The 16,721-nt window shown below is 39.9% G+C and overlaps 1 protein-coding gene across 1 annotated transcript in view; it reads left to right on the top strand.

Moving 5' to 3' along the window:
- NAALADL2 (N-acetylated alpha-linked acidic dipeptidase like 2) overlaps positions 1-16,721 on the top strand; it is an 801,196-nt gene that overhangs the window by 331,279 nt on the left and 453,196 nt on the right. The window contains exon 6 of the mRNA XM_056565215.1: positions 879-1,019. Within this exon, the coding sequence (XP_056421190.1) occupies positions 879-1,019 (141 nt within the window). The remainder of the gene's footprint in view (positions 1-878; positions 1,020-16,721) is intronic.

A 16,721-nucleotide genomic window follows, 5' to 3' on the forward strand; every position in this document is an offset into this window, starting at 1 on the left:
CTAAACTTTTTAGAATTTATTTATTAATTTATTTATTTATTTTTGCCATTTTCTAAGCTCTATAACTTTTTACGTTATAACGTTTTTGTTGTAGTTTTGGATGTAAATTTGTCCCTGAACTAATCTGCATCTTAGATTTGTTACTGGTTGAAATGAGCATAAAAAAATATGTTCCACAGTTTCCATTGCAAAGGAATGTGCATATTCCAATTGTACACATTGCACACATTTTTGGTGTGTGTTTTATCATGTAAATTTGGCCTGGCCTAAGTAAAGTTTTATCTATTTTTCTAAATAGTACATAATGGCAGTGAAAGTTGAAATCTAAACTGTGGGATTTATCTACAGCTTTGAATGCAATTGCAGGCCAGGAAACCAATCGACTCTGTAATAGTGACCAGGTGTTTTTAGGACATGGATTTGGAACGTGGCAAGTAATACAATGTATGAGAAAGCTGCATACTATCATTATATAGCATAGTGATTAAACTTCAGTTATGTAAAACTCGAAAACGCTATAAAAATATGTACAGTAGCAAGACAAAGTATATATTTTTCTCAAATATTACAGTAACTGCACACATACACATAGATTTTTATCATTATTTGTCCTAATTTTTCTAATTTATAATAATATTTTAAAAATAATGAGTTTCACTTAAACACCTCCAAAATCCCAGTCTGATCCTAAAAAAAACATAAAATATAAATATGGAGGTAACAAGTGTAAAATTAAGTAATGACAGCAGGGAGTATGCAAGAGTTGGGGGTTACATATTATGTTAATGAACAATTTCCTCATGAAGACAGATGGTTTCTCCTCCTTCTGGGAATTTATCATGATTTAAATGTTTTATGTGTGCATTTCTTCTATTTAGATGGAAACTCCTGGGAAATTAAATCCAACATTACATTGTTGTTGGTGCAGCCTGTAACTATATCACTTCTGAAAAGATTATTTACATGGACAGAGAGCACAATGGCAGATCAGTGTCTACCTTTCAAAGTTCCAGAAACAGGTAATGGCTTTAAGTTTAAATAATATTACAGGGGTATTCCAGGAAAAAACTTTTTTTATATATATCAACTAGCTCCAGAAAATTAAACAGATTTGTAAATTACAATGTGCAAGGAGAAGGTGAAAAAGTCGGCAGACTCACCAAGGCTTCTTTTTTCAGGGTTGCTTCTTTATTAAATACTCACATACAAAACTTTGTGCGAAAGGGGAGAGAGGATCACATGGAGGGGGGTATTCACTGTCTGGCTAGCCAGACAGTGAATACCCCCCTCCATGTGATCCTCTCTCCCCTTTCGCACAAAGTTTTGTATGTGAGTATTTAATAAAGAAGCAACCCTGAAAAAAGAAGCCTTGGTGAGTCTGCCGACTTTTTCACCTTCTCCTTGCACATTGTATTTGACTCGTCTTACAAGTCAGAGCACTACCTCAGCTTCGGGGATTACTCCTATTCATCCTAGATCCAGGTCCTTTTCGGTGGTCAGCAGCAGTGCCGGACATTGATATCTCTGTTTTTTGCCAGATTTGTAAATTACTTCTACTAAAAAACCTTAATCCTTCCAATAGTTATTAGCTTCTGAAGTTTTCTGTCTAACTGCTCAATGATTATGTCACGTCCCGGGAACTGTGCATGATGGGAGAATATCTCCATAGGAACTGCACAGCTCCCGGGACGTGAGTCATCAGAGAGCAGTTAGACAGAAAACAACAACTCAACATCAGAAGCTAATAACTATTGGAAGGATTAAGATTTTTTTAATAGAAGTAATTTACAAATCTGTTTAACCTCCCGGAGCCAGTTGATATATATAAAAAAGTTTTGGCCTGGAATACCCCTTTAATTTAAAATTGTCATGTGCAAATAGAGTATGTGTATATATGCACAGCATAATAACTGTGCAAGCATTTTATTTACACTTGAATTTTAGCCATAATTTTTTCCACCAATTAAAGGGAAAAAATGGCTGAAGATATAAGCATAAATAAAATACATGCACATTTTGTATGCTGTGAGAACCCAGACTTAGTCCTTTTAATTTCAAAGGTTTTACTTGATTGATTTCTCAATTTAAATATAGGAAAGCACAGAAATAAAGTATTACACATACTATTCAAGCAGTAGGATACATGTCATTGGGGATTTTCCCAGTCTTGATGATGGAAAATATAGATTTTATTAAAGACATGAAACAAACATTATTTTATTTTCTTTGTTTACTACTTTGCATAGCAGCAAGAGTTAATGAAACAGATGTACAGAAAAAAACTTGGATATGCAAATTCAGTGTATGAACCTAGCCAATCAGCTTACAACACTAGTCATAAAAGGTGAGAACAGGTGCATAAGGTCCTCTTTCTTTGATGATGAGAGCCGATTGTGAACTGGAAGTTAGCAAAATTGTTGAACTGAAGTGAAGAAAAGATGAAATGTCGAAGATGTGCATCCTTCGTAGAGAATCCTTATACTATAAGAAAAAACATCTAGCTGAAAGAGGGGAGGATACTGGGAGGTGGGGCTTACAGATATATATCAGTAATTGTGAAGTAATTCAGTTTTACTTTCATAGGTTTTTAAGCAACGGACTACACATAAATTATCTTGTTGGGGAAAAGCTGGATAAAAGTACCCCTTTAAACATAAAACTAAGTTTAAAGGAAAATAATCGCAAAGTAAGAGATTCATTATCACCCCAAGTATCAATAAGACGTAGTATGATATTAACATCCCAAGTAGATTGGTATTTGGGTAAAGCAGGTCTTCTGAATTTTATACCTTTCATTAGTTTGCATACTAAAGGGTGTCTACCTAGAGGTATAGTTTGAATAGGTGCATGATGAAAAGATATGGCTGATCAGTATACGTTAATAGTTCAATAAGCCTTCCCTGAATCAAAAGACGCAGAGAAAAAATTCTAAATTTGGGTTAAAGGTGCATGTATGGAATCCAAATTCCGTTGATTGAACCAATTATACCAAATTTTCCAGGCTGATCCTTAAGCAGTTTTGGTGCCTGGAGCCCATGCACCTGAGAGTATCTCTCTAGTTGACTGAGAAATATCTGATTCTGACACTGTTGGCCCTGTATGTACCAGGCCACCAGAGACAGAAGACCTGACTAAACAAATGGGTGAGGGTTGCCTGATGGGTCGCTCAGCATGGACTGAGATACCGGAATTATTCGTGGAAAATCCACTGACATCTCCAGAATCAAAATTCATTTTGACTTTTGGAGTTTGGCATGAAGGAGAACACTTGGAATTAAAGCAAATGGAGGGAAAGCATAAAGTATTTTTGCAGGCCAAATTTTCTGGGTCTGGGTGCCAGCTGAAAAACTGAGGAACCTGGCGATTTAAACGGGATGCAAACAGATCTAGATGAACTAGTCCCCAAAATGTGTTTATTTGTTGGAAAATATTTGGATCTAACCTCCAATCGCTGTAGTCTACTAGATATCTGGAATTCCAATCTGCAATGGAATTGGAAAGGCCTGGAATATATTCCGCTTTTACCACAATTTTTCTATCTAGACAAAAATGCCAAAAGCCCTTTGCAATATGGGCAAGAATCTTCGATTTGGTGCCTCCCAAGAGATTGACATATTGCACTGCAGAAATATTGTCCATACGTAAAAGAACACAACAGTGTAATTTGTCTCTCGCGAAGCTCTTGAGAGCAAAAGAACCTGCTAACAACTCTAGACAATTGATATGTAGGGAAGATTCTTTTGTGGATCATTTCCCGCCTGTTGAGATAGAGCCGCATCTAGCTCCCCAACCCAGGTGACTGGCATCTGACTCTATTATTAGATCTGGCATAGGGTTGAATATGGTTTTCACATTCCAATCCTGAATGTGTTGTAACCACCATAGCAGTTCCTCTTTGGTTTCTGGGGTGAGAGATACCTCGTCTTAATATCCCAGACCATTTATCAAATGTTATGCTTTTAGGTGTTGGAGAGCCCTGTAATGTAGAGGGGCTGGGAAAATTGCTTTGATGGAATACCTACAATGCAAGCTATTGTACGAAGTGATATTAGTTGTATGTTTAGAACTGATCTGATCTCTTTCCGAATAGTTTTTAGTTTTCTTGGAGGAAGACATAAAAGAGTCTCTTGGGTATTGAAAACCAAGGAATTATATCTCTTTGGCAGGTATTAAAACAGACTTTTCTAGATTGATTAAAAATCCTAGATTTGATAGTACTGTTAGGGTCCATTGAATGTGACTATGTATTAGAGTCAATGATTGGGCCATTATTAGGATATTGTGTAGGTAGATTATCAATTGGACACCCTGGGATCTTAAGGCAGCTACTACTTGTTTAAGTAGTTTCGTAAAGCACCATGGGGCTGACGATAGTCCAAATGGCAAGCTGGTGAACTGCCATTTATGATCCTTCCAAATAAATTGGAGGTAAGGTTGAGATTGGTGATGCGTAGGCACCGTGAGGTAGGCGTCTTTTAGGTCGATTTTGGCTAACCAATCGTTCTGTTTCAATAGATCTCTTAGAAAGTGAATACCCTCCATTTTGAAATGTTGATACAGAACAAAATTGTTGAGGATCTTCAGGTTGAGTACAGGTCTGAATCCTCCGTCTCTCCTTTTTTTTTTTTTTACTAGAAATAGATTGCTTAGAAAACCTGGGGATTGGAGAGAGACTGGCATTATTGCACCCTTGGAACATAGTTCCTTGATCTCTATGTCTATGAGATGCATGTCTGATTGAGAAAATTGAATTGGATGAAGATTTTGGAATTGGACTGGAGTTTTCATGAATTCTATTTGGTATCCCAGAACTGTATTCAGAATCAATGCATCTGATGTGATTTTGGTCCAGGTCTGGAAAAAATAAGCTATCCTTCCTCCCAATGGAATGTGAGGAAAAATACGGAAGGATGTGGCTTACCTGCAGAGGACCTGGGACGGGGATATCCTCGATGAGAACCTGGTCTCCATGATCTTCATCTTGTTGGGAAGAAGGGGGTTGTAGGGTAGGTGGCTGATGGGAAGGATGTTGATGGGTAAGTTGGCCTAATTTCAGGTCTGGGAGGGGCTCTAGGAAAGTTTCCTCTATAGTATTGATGGCTGGGAAACCACCCCCTTTGTTTTCCAGCCCTGTCAAAGACCTTCCCTTTAAATACCTTTTTTTAAGTTGGACGGTGCTTTGTCAAGAGAAGAGAACAAAGCCACATAATTATTAATTTCTTTCACAAAAGAGTCTCCAAAAAAGGAGACATTCGATGGGATTTTCAGACTCTGAGTTAGATAGGTGGACCAATTGAGGATCCAGTTTCATCAAAACTTCTCCTTCTTCCTTTCTGAACAAAGTGCAGCCTTCGCACTGTCAAAAAAGCAAATCGCCCATTGGGTCCATCCATGCAACACTGAAATGTCTACCGGTTTATCAGAAACTGCTGCCTTCTCCGACAGATTCATGATTTTCGTTAGTGGACTTAATAAGTCCATGCATCTGTCCTGTAGGGTCCTAAAGGACCGATCCACACCCTTCTTAGGGTTTTTCACTGACTTATTCAGGTACTTGACTAAAATAAGGTCAAGCTTTGGGGTGTGGGATAGTTTATGCGGAAGTGTGGGTCTAGGGATTTCTTCTTTGATCTTACTTCTAGTGGCACTTTCAATAGGTTTTCTTATCCAGGTACCTATATATTTTGATACATGTGGTTGTGGTACCCACTCCCTGGACCTCGGGTGTTTTATGAGGCTGGGGTCAAAAAGGGGGGCCCCAGAGGAGTCCAAAATAACATTATGAGATTTTTCAGATGTCATAAAATCATCCTCTCCTTCTTCAGGTATATCCTAATAGACTGACATTTCATTGGGGTCATAAAAATCATCATCCTCAGCTGAGGATTGACTAGGGGAAGAAATGAAGGAGTTAGGCTTTATCCTATTGGAGGCCTTGATTGTCGATTTTTATTTGTCTCCTCTCAGGCCGAGGGTCCAGGATGTTGTATTGAAACATCATGAGTGTCGCTTTCAGAGAAAGCATGAATAATAACCTGGTCCTCTTTATTTTTTGATGATTTTGTAGGAATGGGCATAGAAGAACGGGTAGACATAAATCCCCTCTTTTGTGAGGATTTCCTAGATTTTTTAAATTCCTGAGGCCATATTAGTAGTGGAACCCTCTGGAGACCAAAAAAGGTCTGAAGGAGTATATGGAGTTTTTTGAGGGGATTTATTAGGGACGGACCGGGATATTGCTAATGACACAGATTTTGTTATATCGTCCTTATAACATAGCAGACTTCACTGCCGTTTGGTCTGATTTAGAGACTGATTGGTCTACCATGGACTGAATTACATCCATGTCAATGACGTCATAATGTGAGGGGTCTGAAACCTCAGGGGAAAAGGGCTTCCTAGGATCTTTATTAACCATCTTAATAAATTAACTGTGAAGACAAATATATATGAATTATAGGGATAAATGGTTAACTAAAATATGAAGGGAAGACAAAGTTTAAATTCCTATAAATACCTCAATATGGCCTAAAGGGGTTAGTATTGGATAAGAAGTATATATAATGAGGCTTATATATATGTATATATCACAGTATGACTGGAGTTCACCGTCCGACGTCTGACAGGAGCTGCGTCTCTGACAGGATTGAGATGTGCTCTTAAGCTGTGAGGGAGAAAAAGCTCATCACCGTTGAGAACCAACTCAACAATCTCGCGAAACTAAGCCTAGACCGCAATGGATGAGTATAACGCCGCTGCTGTAGGAGGAAAGAAACAGGACTGACGAAAACAGGCACAGATGGCAGGTGAATATAGAATAGAGGAGATAAAGCAATATGGCAATGAACAGGGGAAACAGACTATATAAGTAAGATATATACATGTATATATATATATATATATATATATATATATGCAAACTACAAAAAATGTGGTCTCAAATGGCTGGAGGTGCTCAACCCCAAATGTGGTTGTGCATTTATGCTGGGGGAGCAGATCCTGCCCTTGAAGTCCGTTGCTAGTGGCGATCCCCAGCATAAAAATGCATACAATGGAGGATGCCTGCAGCGGACTACAAGTGCCACAATAGAATCCTACACCAGATAGACGGTGTGGATGTGTAACAATTAGAATAATACAATACAGGAATCTGGGTGCACTACTGTGGTAGATGTATACAATGACATTGGCTATCCCTCAACACTGATGTTAAAATTGAGACATTCGCCAGTATATCCTTGTATGAAGGACATACCAGAGCCCGCACACCAACGCCAAGGTTTCTCAAAATGGCGCGGGATCTAACGCTAATCCTACCTGTGCGTGATAAGCAAAACAGGGGCCAGTGAGCAATTACGGCAGCATTCGGTCGACTCACAGCCTCTTCCCAGGTACCCTCCAGCGTGACTGAGCACACATGCAATGGGAGGAGGGAGGTAAGCTGCAAGCCTCACTTGAGTTGGCTAATATAGGTGCATGGCCTCACAGGTGCTACCCTAATGCTGCCTTGAAGATATTGAAGGTGCATTAACTATGGAGTTTACACACCTCCAAGTATAAAATTTAAACAAACAACAAAAAATGTTGTCTCAAATGGCTGGAGGTGCTCAACCCCAAATGCGGTTGTGCATTTATGCTGGGGGAGCAGATCCTGCCCTTGTAGTCCGTTGCTAGGGGCGTTCCCCAGCATAAAAATGCATACAATGGAGGATGCCTACAGCGGACTACAAGTGCCACAATAGAATCCTACACCAGATAGACGGTGTGGATGTGTAACAATTAGAATAATATAATACAGGAATATGGGTGCACTACTGTGGTAGATGTATACAATGACATTGGCTATCCCTCAACACTGATGTTAAAATTGAGACATTCGTCAGTATATCCTTGTATGAAGGACATACCAGAGCCCGCACACCAATGCCAAGGTTTCTCAAAATGGCGCGGGACCTAACACTAATCCTACCTGTGTGTGACAAGCAAAACAGGGGCCAGTGGGCAATTACGTCAGCATTCAGTCGACTCACAGCCTCCTCCCAGGTACCTTCCAGCGTGACTGAGCACACATGCAATGGGAGGAGAGAGGCAAGCTGCAAGCCCCACCTTAGTTGGCTAATATAGGTGCATGGCCTCACAGGTGCTACCCTAATGCTGCCTTGAAGATATTCAAGGCGCATTAACTATGGAGTTTACACACCTCCAAGTATAAAATTTAAACAAACAACAAAAAACATGGTCTCAAATGGCTGGAGGTGCTCAACCCCAAATGCGGTTGTGCATTTATGCTGGGGGAGCAGCAATTAGAATAATACAATACCGGAATATGGGTGCACTACTGTGGTAGATGTATACAATGACATTGACTATCCGGGAGTTACGAGGTTTTGTGATTGCTAGAGATAAAGTAAATAAGCTGTTTATATGTTCAGCCATCAACCTCCAGGCTTCAACATTCTGATTAGATTGCAATTGCAATGTTTTGTGTGTTGTTTCCTTTGTTTTTCCAGCTCTTCATAAGACAACCTATAAGCTAAACTTAGCAAGACAGCGCTAAAAATATTAATGTATGCTGCATATAATGACCATTGGTCTTCTTCTCTTTCTTTTTTTTTACTCTTTGTGCATTTAGAACATGTGTACAGTACTAAAGTTTTAGAATTGGATCACTTTGGAATATTATAAACCTTATCACTGGATTGTGTTTTCTATGAAAAGCTGCCAAACAATCTTTTTTTTTAATATATAGTTAATAATAAAAGATGGTTCCATAGGCAGTGCTAACACAGTAAGAGGGGTATCCCTTCCTTTTTTCAGCATAAAAGAGCAAAGGAAGTTCAAATTTTAGAAATTGCAGACAATGTAGAGTAAGGTGGTATTCACACATACAGTATCCTGTGCATATTTGATGTCTTCATGCTGTAGAGATAAGTATCTAATCAGACCACACCTGTAATCATTATGTATTTACTTTAGACATAACTTCAGGACAAGTTTTGCAGCAATCCTACATTGCTATCTGCGCACATTCTTTTTTTTTAACGTTTAATGAGTGTATTTTTTTGCCTGCCTGGAATCAAGGAAAGTAATATGGAGTTAAGGAAGCTAAAAAAAGAAATTGATCATTTAAAGTATACCTGTAATTTTTGGTAAATTTTCAAGATAAGCTGTGTGTAGCATTATTTCTGGCCATTGTATAGTTGATATATGGAGTTTTTCATCATATTTCTACTCTACGGTAATCATAATGTAAAGGCCACACCCCCTTGTGACATCACACCACGCCCCCTCCATTTGTGTCTATGGGAGGGGTCGTGTTGGCCAACACGTCCTCTACCATAGGCATAGATGGAGGGGGCGTGACATTATAAGGGGGCGTGACGTGAAGTAACGAGGGGCGTGGCTGTGATGTCATAACCACTGCCATTGGATAGGGAGTAAGATGTCTAGCAGTGGAATACCCCTAGCTAATAGGTGGGTCCTAACTTCTATAATGGTTCCTATATAGAACACACACATAAGACTGAATCCTGCTTTTTATTCTCTATAGTACACCAAAAAAAGCAGCAGCATAAAGGACTTTATAGAACAGTACTTAGCAATCTACACTGCAAATTAAATTGGTACTGCGCCCCTAGACATCTTATCCCCTATCCAAGGGTAGGGGATAAGATGTCTGATCGAAGGGGTCCCGCTGCTGGGGACCCCCACAATCTCTCCTGCAGCCTCCCCGAGTCTTCAGCTCTCCGGAGCTAAGTTTGCTCCATGGCTGATGACAGGGGCTGGCGGTTTGTGACATTATGGGTCTGCCCCCTCATGACATCATGCCCCGCACCCTTAATGCAAGTCTATGGGAGGAGGCATGGTAACAGTCATGCCCCCTCCCATAGATTTGCATTAAGGGGGCAGGGTGTGGCTTCATGAGAGGGCAGAGCCATAACACCACAAACCGCCAGTCCCTGTATCGTGAGTCATCAGCCACGGAGCAAACCTAGCTCCATAGAGCTGTTGACTCAGGGGGCTGAAGGAGATATCGTGGGGGTCCCCAGCAGTGGGACCCCTGCGATCAGACATCTTATCCAAGGATAGGGGATAAGATGTCTAGGGGCAGAGTACCCCTTTAAGCTTATAAACTGATCCCTCCGTGAGCTTCTAGTCCATATTGTAAAGACAAGATGGAATTGAGCTGTTTTTCATAATGAATTAATATTTGGGGGAAGGGGTGGAGAAAAATATTTTAAAATATAGTACACAGTTTCTTATGTCACATAAACTATTAATTTATGTACAGTTTGTTAAAATTACAATGCCTGTTTAATGTTTATATTGTGGTAAAAGGTTTGTGGAACGTTTGTTGTGATCTTTTTATTCTTATTTTTTATTTAGATATTGTGGTTATCTAGGCAGAAATTATATATGGGGTAATGTGTGTCCCTAAAGTATAGAATGAAGGGTTTTCATAACATACGGTATAAACACCATCTAATACCTTTTTTAATAGACTGCTGTTAGTCCAAGACTAGGTGTTTTGCCTAATTTTATCATTTTGATTTGATGATCTATTTCTTCATCCTTGATTAAGATTTTCTGTAGTTTTTGTGATATTTTAGGGAGTTGGTGTGTTATACAGGATTCTGAAGAAGTTACAGTGGTTGAAATAGATTTCCTTGCCAAATATGAATTTTATACACCGTATTTAACATTTGTCCTTACTCAGAGACTTCTAGCAAGTAATTTCTCTGTCTTATTTGCAGAACAATAGTACACTGCTCAAAAAAAATAAGTGGAACACAAAGATAATACATCCTGGATCTAAATAAATGAACTAATTGTATGAAATAATTTCATCTTTACATAGTTGAATGTGCTGACAACAAAATCAAACAAAAATAATCAATGGAAATCAAATTCATCAACCCATGGAGGTCTGGATATAGAGTCACACTTAAAATCAAAGTGGAAAACCACACTACAGGCTGATCCAACTTTCATGTAATGTTCTTAAGCTCCTGAGGGATGTCCTCCCAGACCTGGACTTAAGCATCTGCAAACTCCTGGACAGCCTGTGGTTGGTGGATGGAGCTAGACATGATGTCCCAGATGTGCTCAATCGGATTCAGGTCTGGGGAACGGGCGGGCCAGTCCATAGCATCAATGCCTTCCCCTTGCAGGAACTGCTGATACGCTCCAGCCACATGAGGTCTAGCATTGTCTTGCATTAGGAGAAACCCAGGGCCAACCGCACCAGCATATGGGGGACTCACAAGGGGTCTGAGGATCTCATCTTGGTACCTAATGGCAGTCAGGCTACCTCTGGCAAGCACATGGAGGGCTGTGCAGCCCCGCAAAGAAATGCCACCCCATACCATTACTGACCCACCACCAAACTAGACATGTTGGAGGATGTTGCAGGCAGCAGAACGTTCTCCATAGCATCTCCAGACTCTGTCATGTCTGTCACATGTGCTCAGTGTGAACCTGCTTTCATCTGTGAAGAGCACACGGCGCCAGTGACAAATTTGCCAATCTTGGTGTTCTCTGGCAAATGCCAAATGTCCTGCATGGTGCTGGGCTGTAAGCACATCCCCCACCTGTGGAGGTTGGGCCCTCATACCACCCTCATGGAGTCTGTTTCTGACTGTTTGAGTGGACACATGCACATTTGTGGCCTGCTGGAGGTCATTTTGCAGGGCTCTCTCCTCCTGTTCCTCCTTGCACAAAGGCAGAGGTAGCGGTCCTGCTGCTGGGTTGTTGCCCTCCTACAGTCTCCTCAACATCTCCTGATGTACTGGATGTACTGGCCTGTCTCCTGGTAGTGCACCCATGCTCTGGACACTACGCAGACAGACTCAGCAAACCTTCTTGCCACAGCTTACATTGATTAGCCATCCTGGATGAACTGCACTACCACTTGTATGGGTTGTCGACTCAGTCTCATGCTACCACTAGAGTGAAAGCACTGTCAACATTCAAAAATGACCAAAACATCAGTCATTAAGCATAGGAACTGAGAAGTGGTCTGTGGTCACCACCTGCAGAACCACTCCTTTATTGGGGGTGTCTTTCTAACTGCATATGATTTCCAACTGTTGTCTGTTCCATTTGCACAACAGCATGTGAAATTGATTGTCAATCAGTGTTGCTTCCTGAGTGTGACAGTGTGATTTCACAGAAGTGTGATTGACTTGGAGTTACATTGTGTTGTTTGTGTTCCCTTTATTTTTTTGGGCAGTGTATTTAGCTTGAGTCCTAAGAGCATTTTCAGATTTGAGCAAGGATGAAGTTCATCTGCATTTTAAGATCTTGAATACATTTCTAAAATAAAGAGAAGGATTTCATTGATTGGAAAATTCCAATTTAGTTAATTTGTATATTAATTCAGTTTGTGGTGTCATTCTGTCTCTTTTTAATACAGGCAGCAATTAAAATAGATTGCCTTATAGAGTTGCCTTACAGATCATTCATACAGTGGCTGGGAAGAAAGTACTGGAATCATTATTAGTGTTGAGCGGCTTAGGCCATATTCGAATTTGCGATATTTCGCGAATATATGGACGAATATTCATTATATATTCGCTAAATTCGCATATTCGTAATATTCACGTTTTTTTTCGCATATGTGTAAATTCGCATATGCGAAGTTTGCATATGTGAAAATTCACATATGTGAACATTTAGGAACTTTATAGCAAGTATACCAGTGTAACTTGCTAGAAGCAGCAGAAGGGAGGGATCAATGTTCGCGAATATTCGCCTGGCGGTCTCACACAGTAGTATTAGAGCCTTCTTTAGACCACACAAGCTGGAAGCAGAGAGGGATGATCACTGCGATGTGTACTGTGAAAAAAATAAGCGAATATTCATAATTTCGGATATATAGTGCTATATTCACGAATATTCGCGAATTCGCAAATATGCGATATTCGCGAATAAAATTCGAATTGCGAATATTCGCGAGCAACACTAATCATTATGAAAGTGCTTGGTCAGGGATTTAACAATTTGATATTCGGCTTTGGGATAAGTTGCTTACACCTCATTGAGTCTCTTTACATAGGGAGACTTCTTTGAAATTGAAAGTCAAACCTAATTAAAAGTCATTCTATTTTGCTATATGTCTTATGGGAGGAAGAAATATCTATAACCTCTTGTAATAAAATGATGTTTGTACCATATGTTCTCCAAGGGTAGATTTATAAGTAACTCCTGATTTTGAGACTTGAAATGGTTATGGGCTGTGGAAAAGAGCTGTCTTGGTGGGAATTATGCATTATCATCACTTGACCCTATTAAGATAGAAAAGTTGTAGGTTAATTAACCCCTTAATGACGCCAGACGTAAATGTACGTCCGGGTGAGCTGATACTTAATACACCAGGATTTACATTTACGTCCTATGCATAACCGCAAGCATTGGAGCGATGCTCGGGTCATGCGCGGCAGGTCCTGGATGCTGATAGCGTGGATTGCTGATCGCATGGATGTCCGCCATTACCGCCTCAGATGCCGTGATCAATACAGATCACGGCATCTGCAGCATCGCGGTCACTAAAATGGATGATCGGATCGCCCGCAGTGCTGCCGCGGTGATCCGATCATCCAGAACGGCAGACGGAGGTCCCCTCACCTGCCTCCGCTGCCTTCCACGGGTCTTCTGCTCTGGTCTGTGATCAAGCAGACCAGAGCAGAAGATGATTGATAATACTGATCAGTGCTATGTCCTATGCATAGCACTGAACAGTATTAGCAATTGAATGATTGCTATAAATAGTCCCCTATGGGAACTATTAAAGTGTAAAAATGAAAGTAAAAAAAGTAAAAAAAAATGTGAAAAATCCCCTCCGCCATTAAAAACGTAAATTGGCCCATTTTCCCGATTTCACCCCCCAAAAAGTGTAAAAAAATATTTTATATACATATTTGGTATAGCCGTGTATGTAAATATCTGAACTATTAAAATAAAATGTTAATGTTAATGAAGGGTGTGAACATAAAAAAAAAAGTCCAAAATAGCTGCTTTTTTATAACATTTTATTCCAATTTTTTTTTTTTTTTATAAAAATGTATTAAAAGTTTTTTATAAGAAAATATTGTATCAATAATAAGTACAGATCACGGCGCACAAAATGAGCCCTCATACCGCCGCTTATACGGAAAAATGAAGTTATAGGTCTTCAAGATAGGGGGATTTTAAAGGTACTAATTTGGTTAAAAAGTTTGCGTTTTTTTTTTTAAGCGCAACAGTAATAGAAAAGTATGTTATCATGGGTAATATTTTAATTGTATTGACCCAAAGAATAAAGAACACGTCATTTTTACTGTAAATTGTACGGCGTGAAAACGATACCTTCCAAAATTTGCAAAATTGCGGTTTTCTTTTTAATTTCTCCACACAAATAGTATTTTTTTGGTTGTGCCATACATTATTATGGTAAAGTGAGTGATGACATTACAAAGAACAACTGGTCCTTAAGGCCCAAATGGGCTGAGTCCTTAAGGGGTTAAAGGGGAACTCCAGCCTAATTGAATTACTTTTATATAGCTGAACATGCTAAAGTTATACATAGTTAAATAGTTAGAACGGTTGAAAAAAGACATATGTCCATCGAGTTCAACCAAGGAGGTGAAGGGAAGGGATGGGGGTTAATGAAAAGGAATGGATTCTTAAATAAGTTTATAATATCCTCCCCCTTAAACTTCTCTTCTCAAGACTAAACCAATGTAATTACTTTAATCTTTTCTCATAGCTAAGATGTTCCATTCCTCTTATTAGTTTAGTTACGTGTCTCTGTGATCTTTCCAACTCTATAACATCCCAAAACAAACCAGTGCCCAAAACTGAACAGCATGCTGCTTGACAAGTACACCCAGATCTTTCTCTAACAGTAACTCTTATAGTTTCACTCCACCCAAGACATATGTTGCATGCAGGTTATTACATTATTGACCACCACTTTGTAATATACAAGTGCAATCTTTGATAAGCACACACACACACACTGTTTCTCCCAGCTCTTTCTTCAGACAGGGAGTCCAGTAGTTCTTTGCACATTCGATGACTGTCCAACCCCACTTTTTCTTAGAGGAGACAGTACCACAAGTATTAAGGACAAGGATATTAAAAAAGGAGAAGTTGTGTGAGGACAGTGAGCTATGGAAATGTACTGTATTGAGGTGGTGGTGGTGAATGCAGTAGCTAAGATAGCTCTGGTATTGTGACTGCTGGTGGGCATGGTGATAGTATCAGTTATGGAGGACAATATATTGAGGGAAAGCAAGGAGACCTTAAAACATCAGAACAGACTTAGAGTAGTGGTGGGGACTATGATTATGTGGTTTTGGACAGGATTTTGGAACTAGGTGAGGAGTACGTTACTTTGTCAGAAGAGGAGGAGTGTGGTGGCTCTCCCAGTGATAAAGAGCTGAGCTAAGCGGAAGTAGGGCCAGAACATCTGCAAAATATTCCAAACATAGACCTGCTGGTATGGTCAGCTCACGAAAAGGTGACTGCAACACTGCTGCTGTATTTGTAGGTTCCAGAAAAAAATGTTCATGAGGAGAGGCACGGTTGGGTGATTGTGTGCCAAGTGCCAATTCTTCTCTATCACTTCTCTATCACTATCATCTAGTGTTCTTCCTCCTCCATCCCATCAGTTATCCATAATTGAATCTATATCCTGCAAACAATAGTATGCACCCAGTCATCCAGTTCTCATACAGCTGAATTCATACAATGCCTAATTGTTGATGATGAAATCACTGCCTTTCTATTTCAATGAATCCACCGGCTTTAGGCAACTTATTGATTTATCCAGCCCAGGTGGTGCATGCTCAGTCATCATAACTGCTCTAAAAAAGCCTTGGAAAAGCTGGCAAGGATAACGATCTGTATGCTTGCATGCTGATATTTTGAGAGCATAAAGTAAAGAGATGAGTACTGGATAGCCACATTATTAGACCCTCGGTGTAAAACTAAAATGTGGAAATGCTTTCAAGGAGGGAGGCTAAAATGGATTTTTATAGAGACAAACTATGTGGCAAGTGTGCCATAGGTTTCCAATGGCAAATACTCGCTATACCTGGGACCACTCTCTGCTCCCTGCTGAGTCAATGCTTCTCTGCCTTTGCCAGTTTTACTCTTTAAGAGGCTCAAGCAGCATGTTTACGTTGGAGTATGTGACTATATTTTTGCATCCCTGTATGCCAACCTGACATAAATTGTCACCAAATGGAGCAACCAGATTATGTACCTGAGCTGAGCCCTTTCTTTGGTTAATAACAGCATTCCAGACTCCATGGACTTCTGGGTCATCAGATGAGACCATTGACCAGAATCTTCCCAGTTTCCCATTCGTGTTCTGTCTTTTCGACCCTCCAGTGTAGCATCAATGAAAGTATTCAGCGCTGCAGGGGGTGTCATTACCAGTTTACAGACAAGACTGTCTGCCCAATTTTTTTTTTTTAAACTCACTTTTCTTAAAATTAATCAGGAATTGATCAGAAAGAAATATAAAACTTCTGTGTCAGATGCCACTAATTAGATATTACATTGCTGCTGTCAACTAATACTACCACTTTCCCCACTGTCAACAGTCTATTACTACCTCTAGTCCACCAACCATCCGGTAGACTTGTTACTATTACCTCGTGCCCATGACCCCTGCTGTTGACTTGCTACAATTGCAACCAGTTCACCACCCCTGCTGCCACTCATTTCCACCC

The sequence above is a fragment of the Hyla sarda genome, chromosome 3 (genome assembly GCF_029499605.1).
Source record: "Hyla sarda isolate aHylSar1 chromosome 3, aHylSar1.hap1, whole genome shotgun sequence".
In the NCBI taxonomy this organism is placed as follows: Eukaryota; Metazoa; Chordata; class Amphibia; order Anura; family Hylidae; genus Hyla; species Hyla sarda.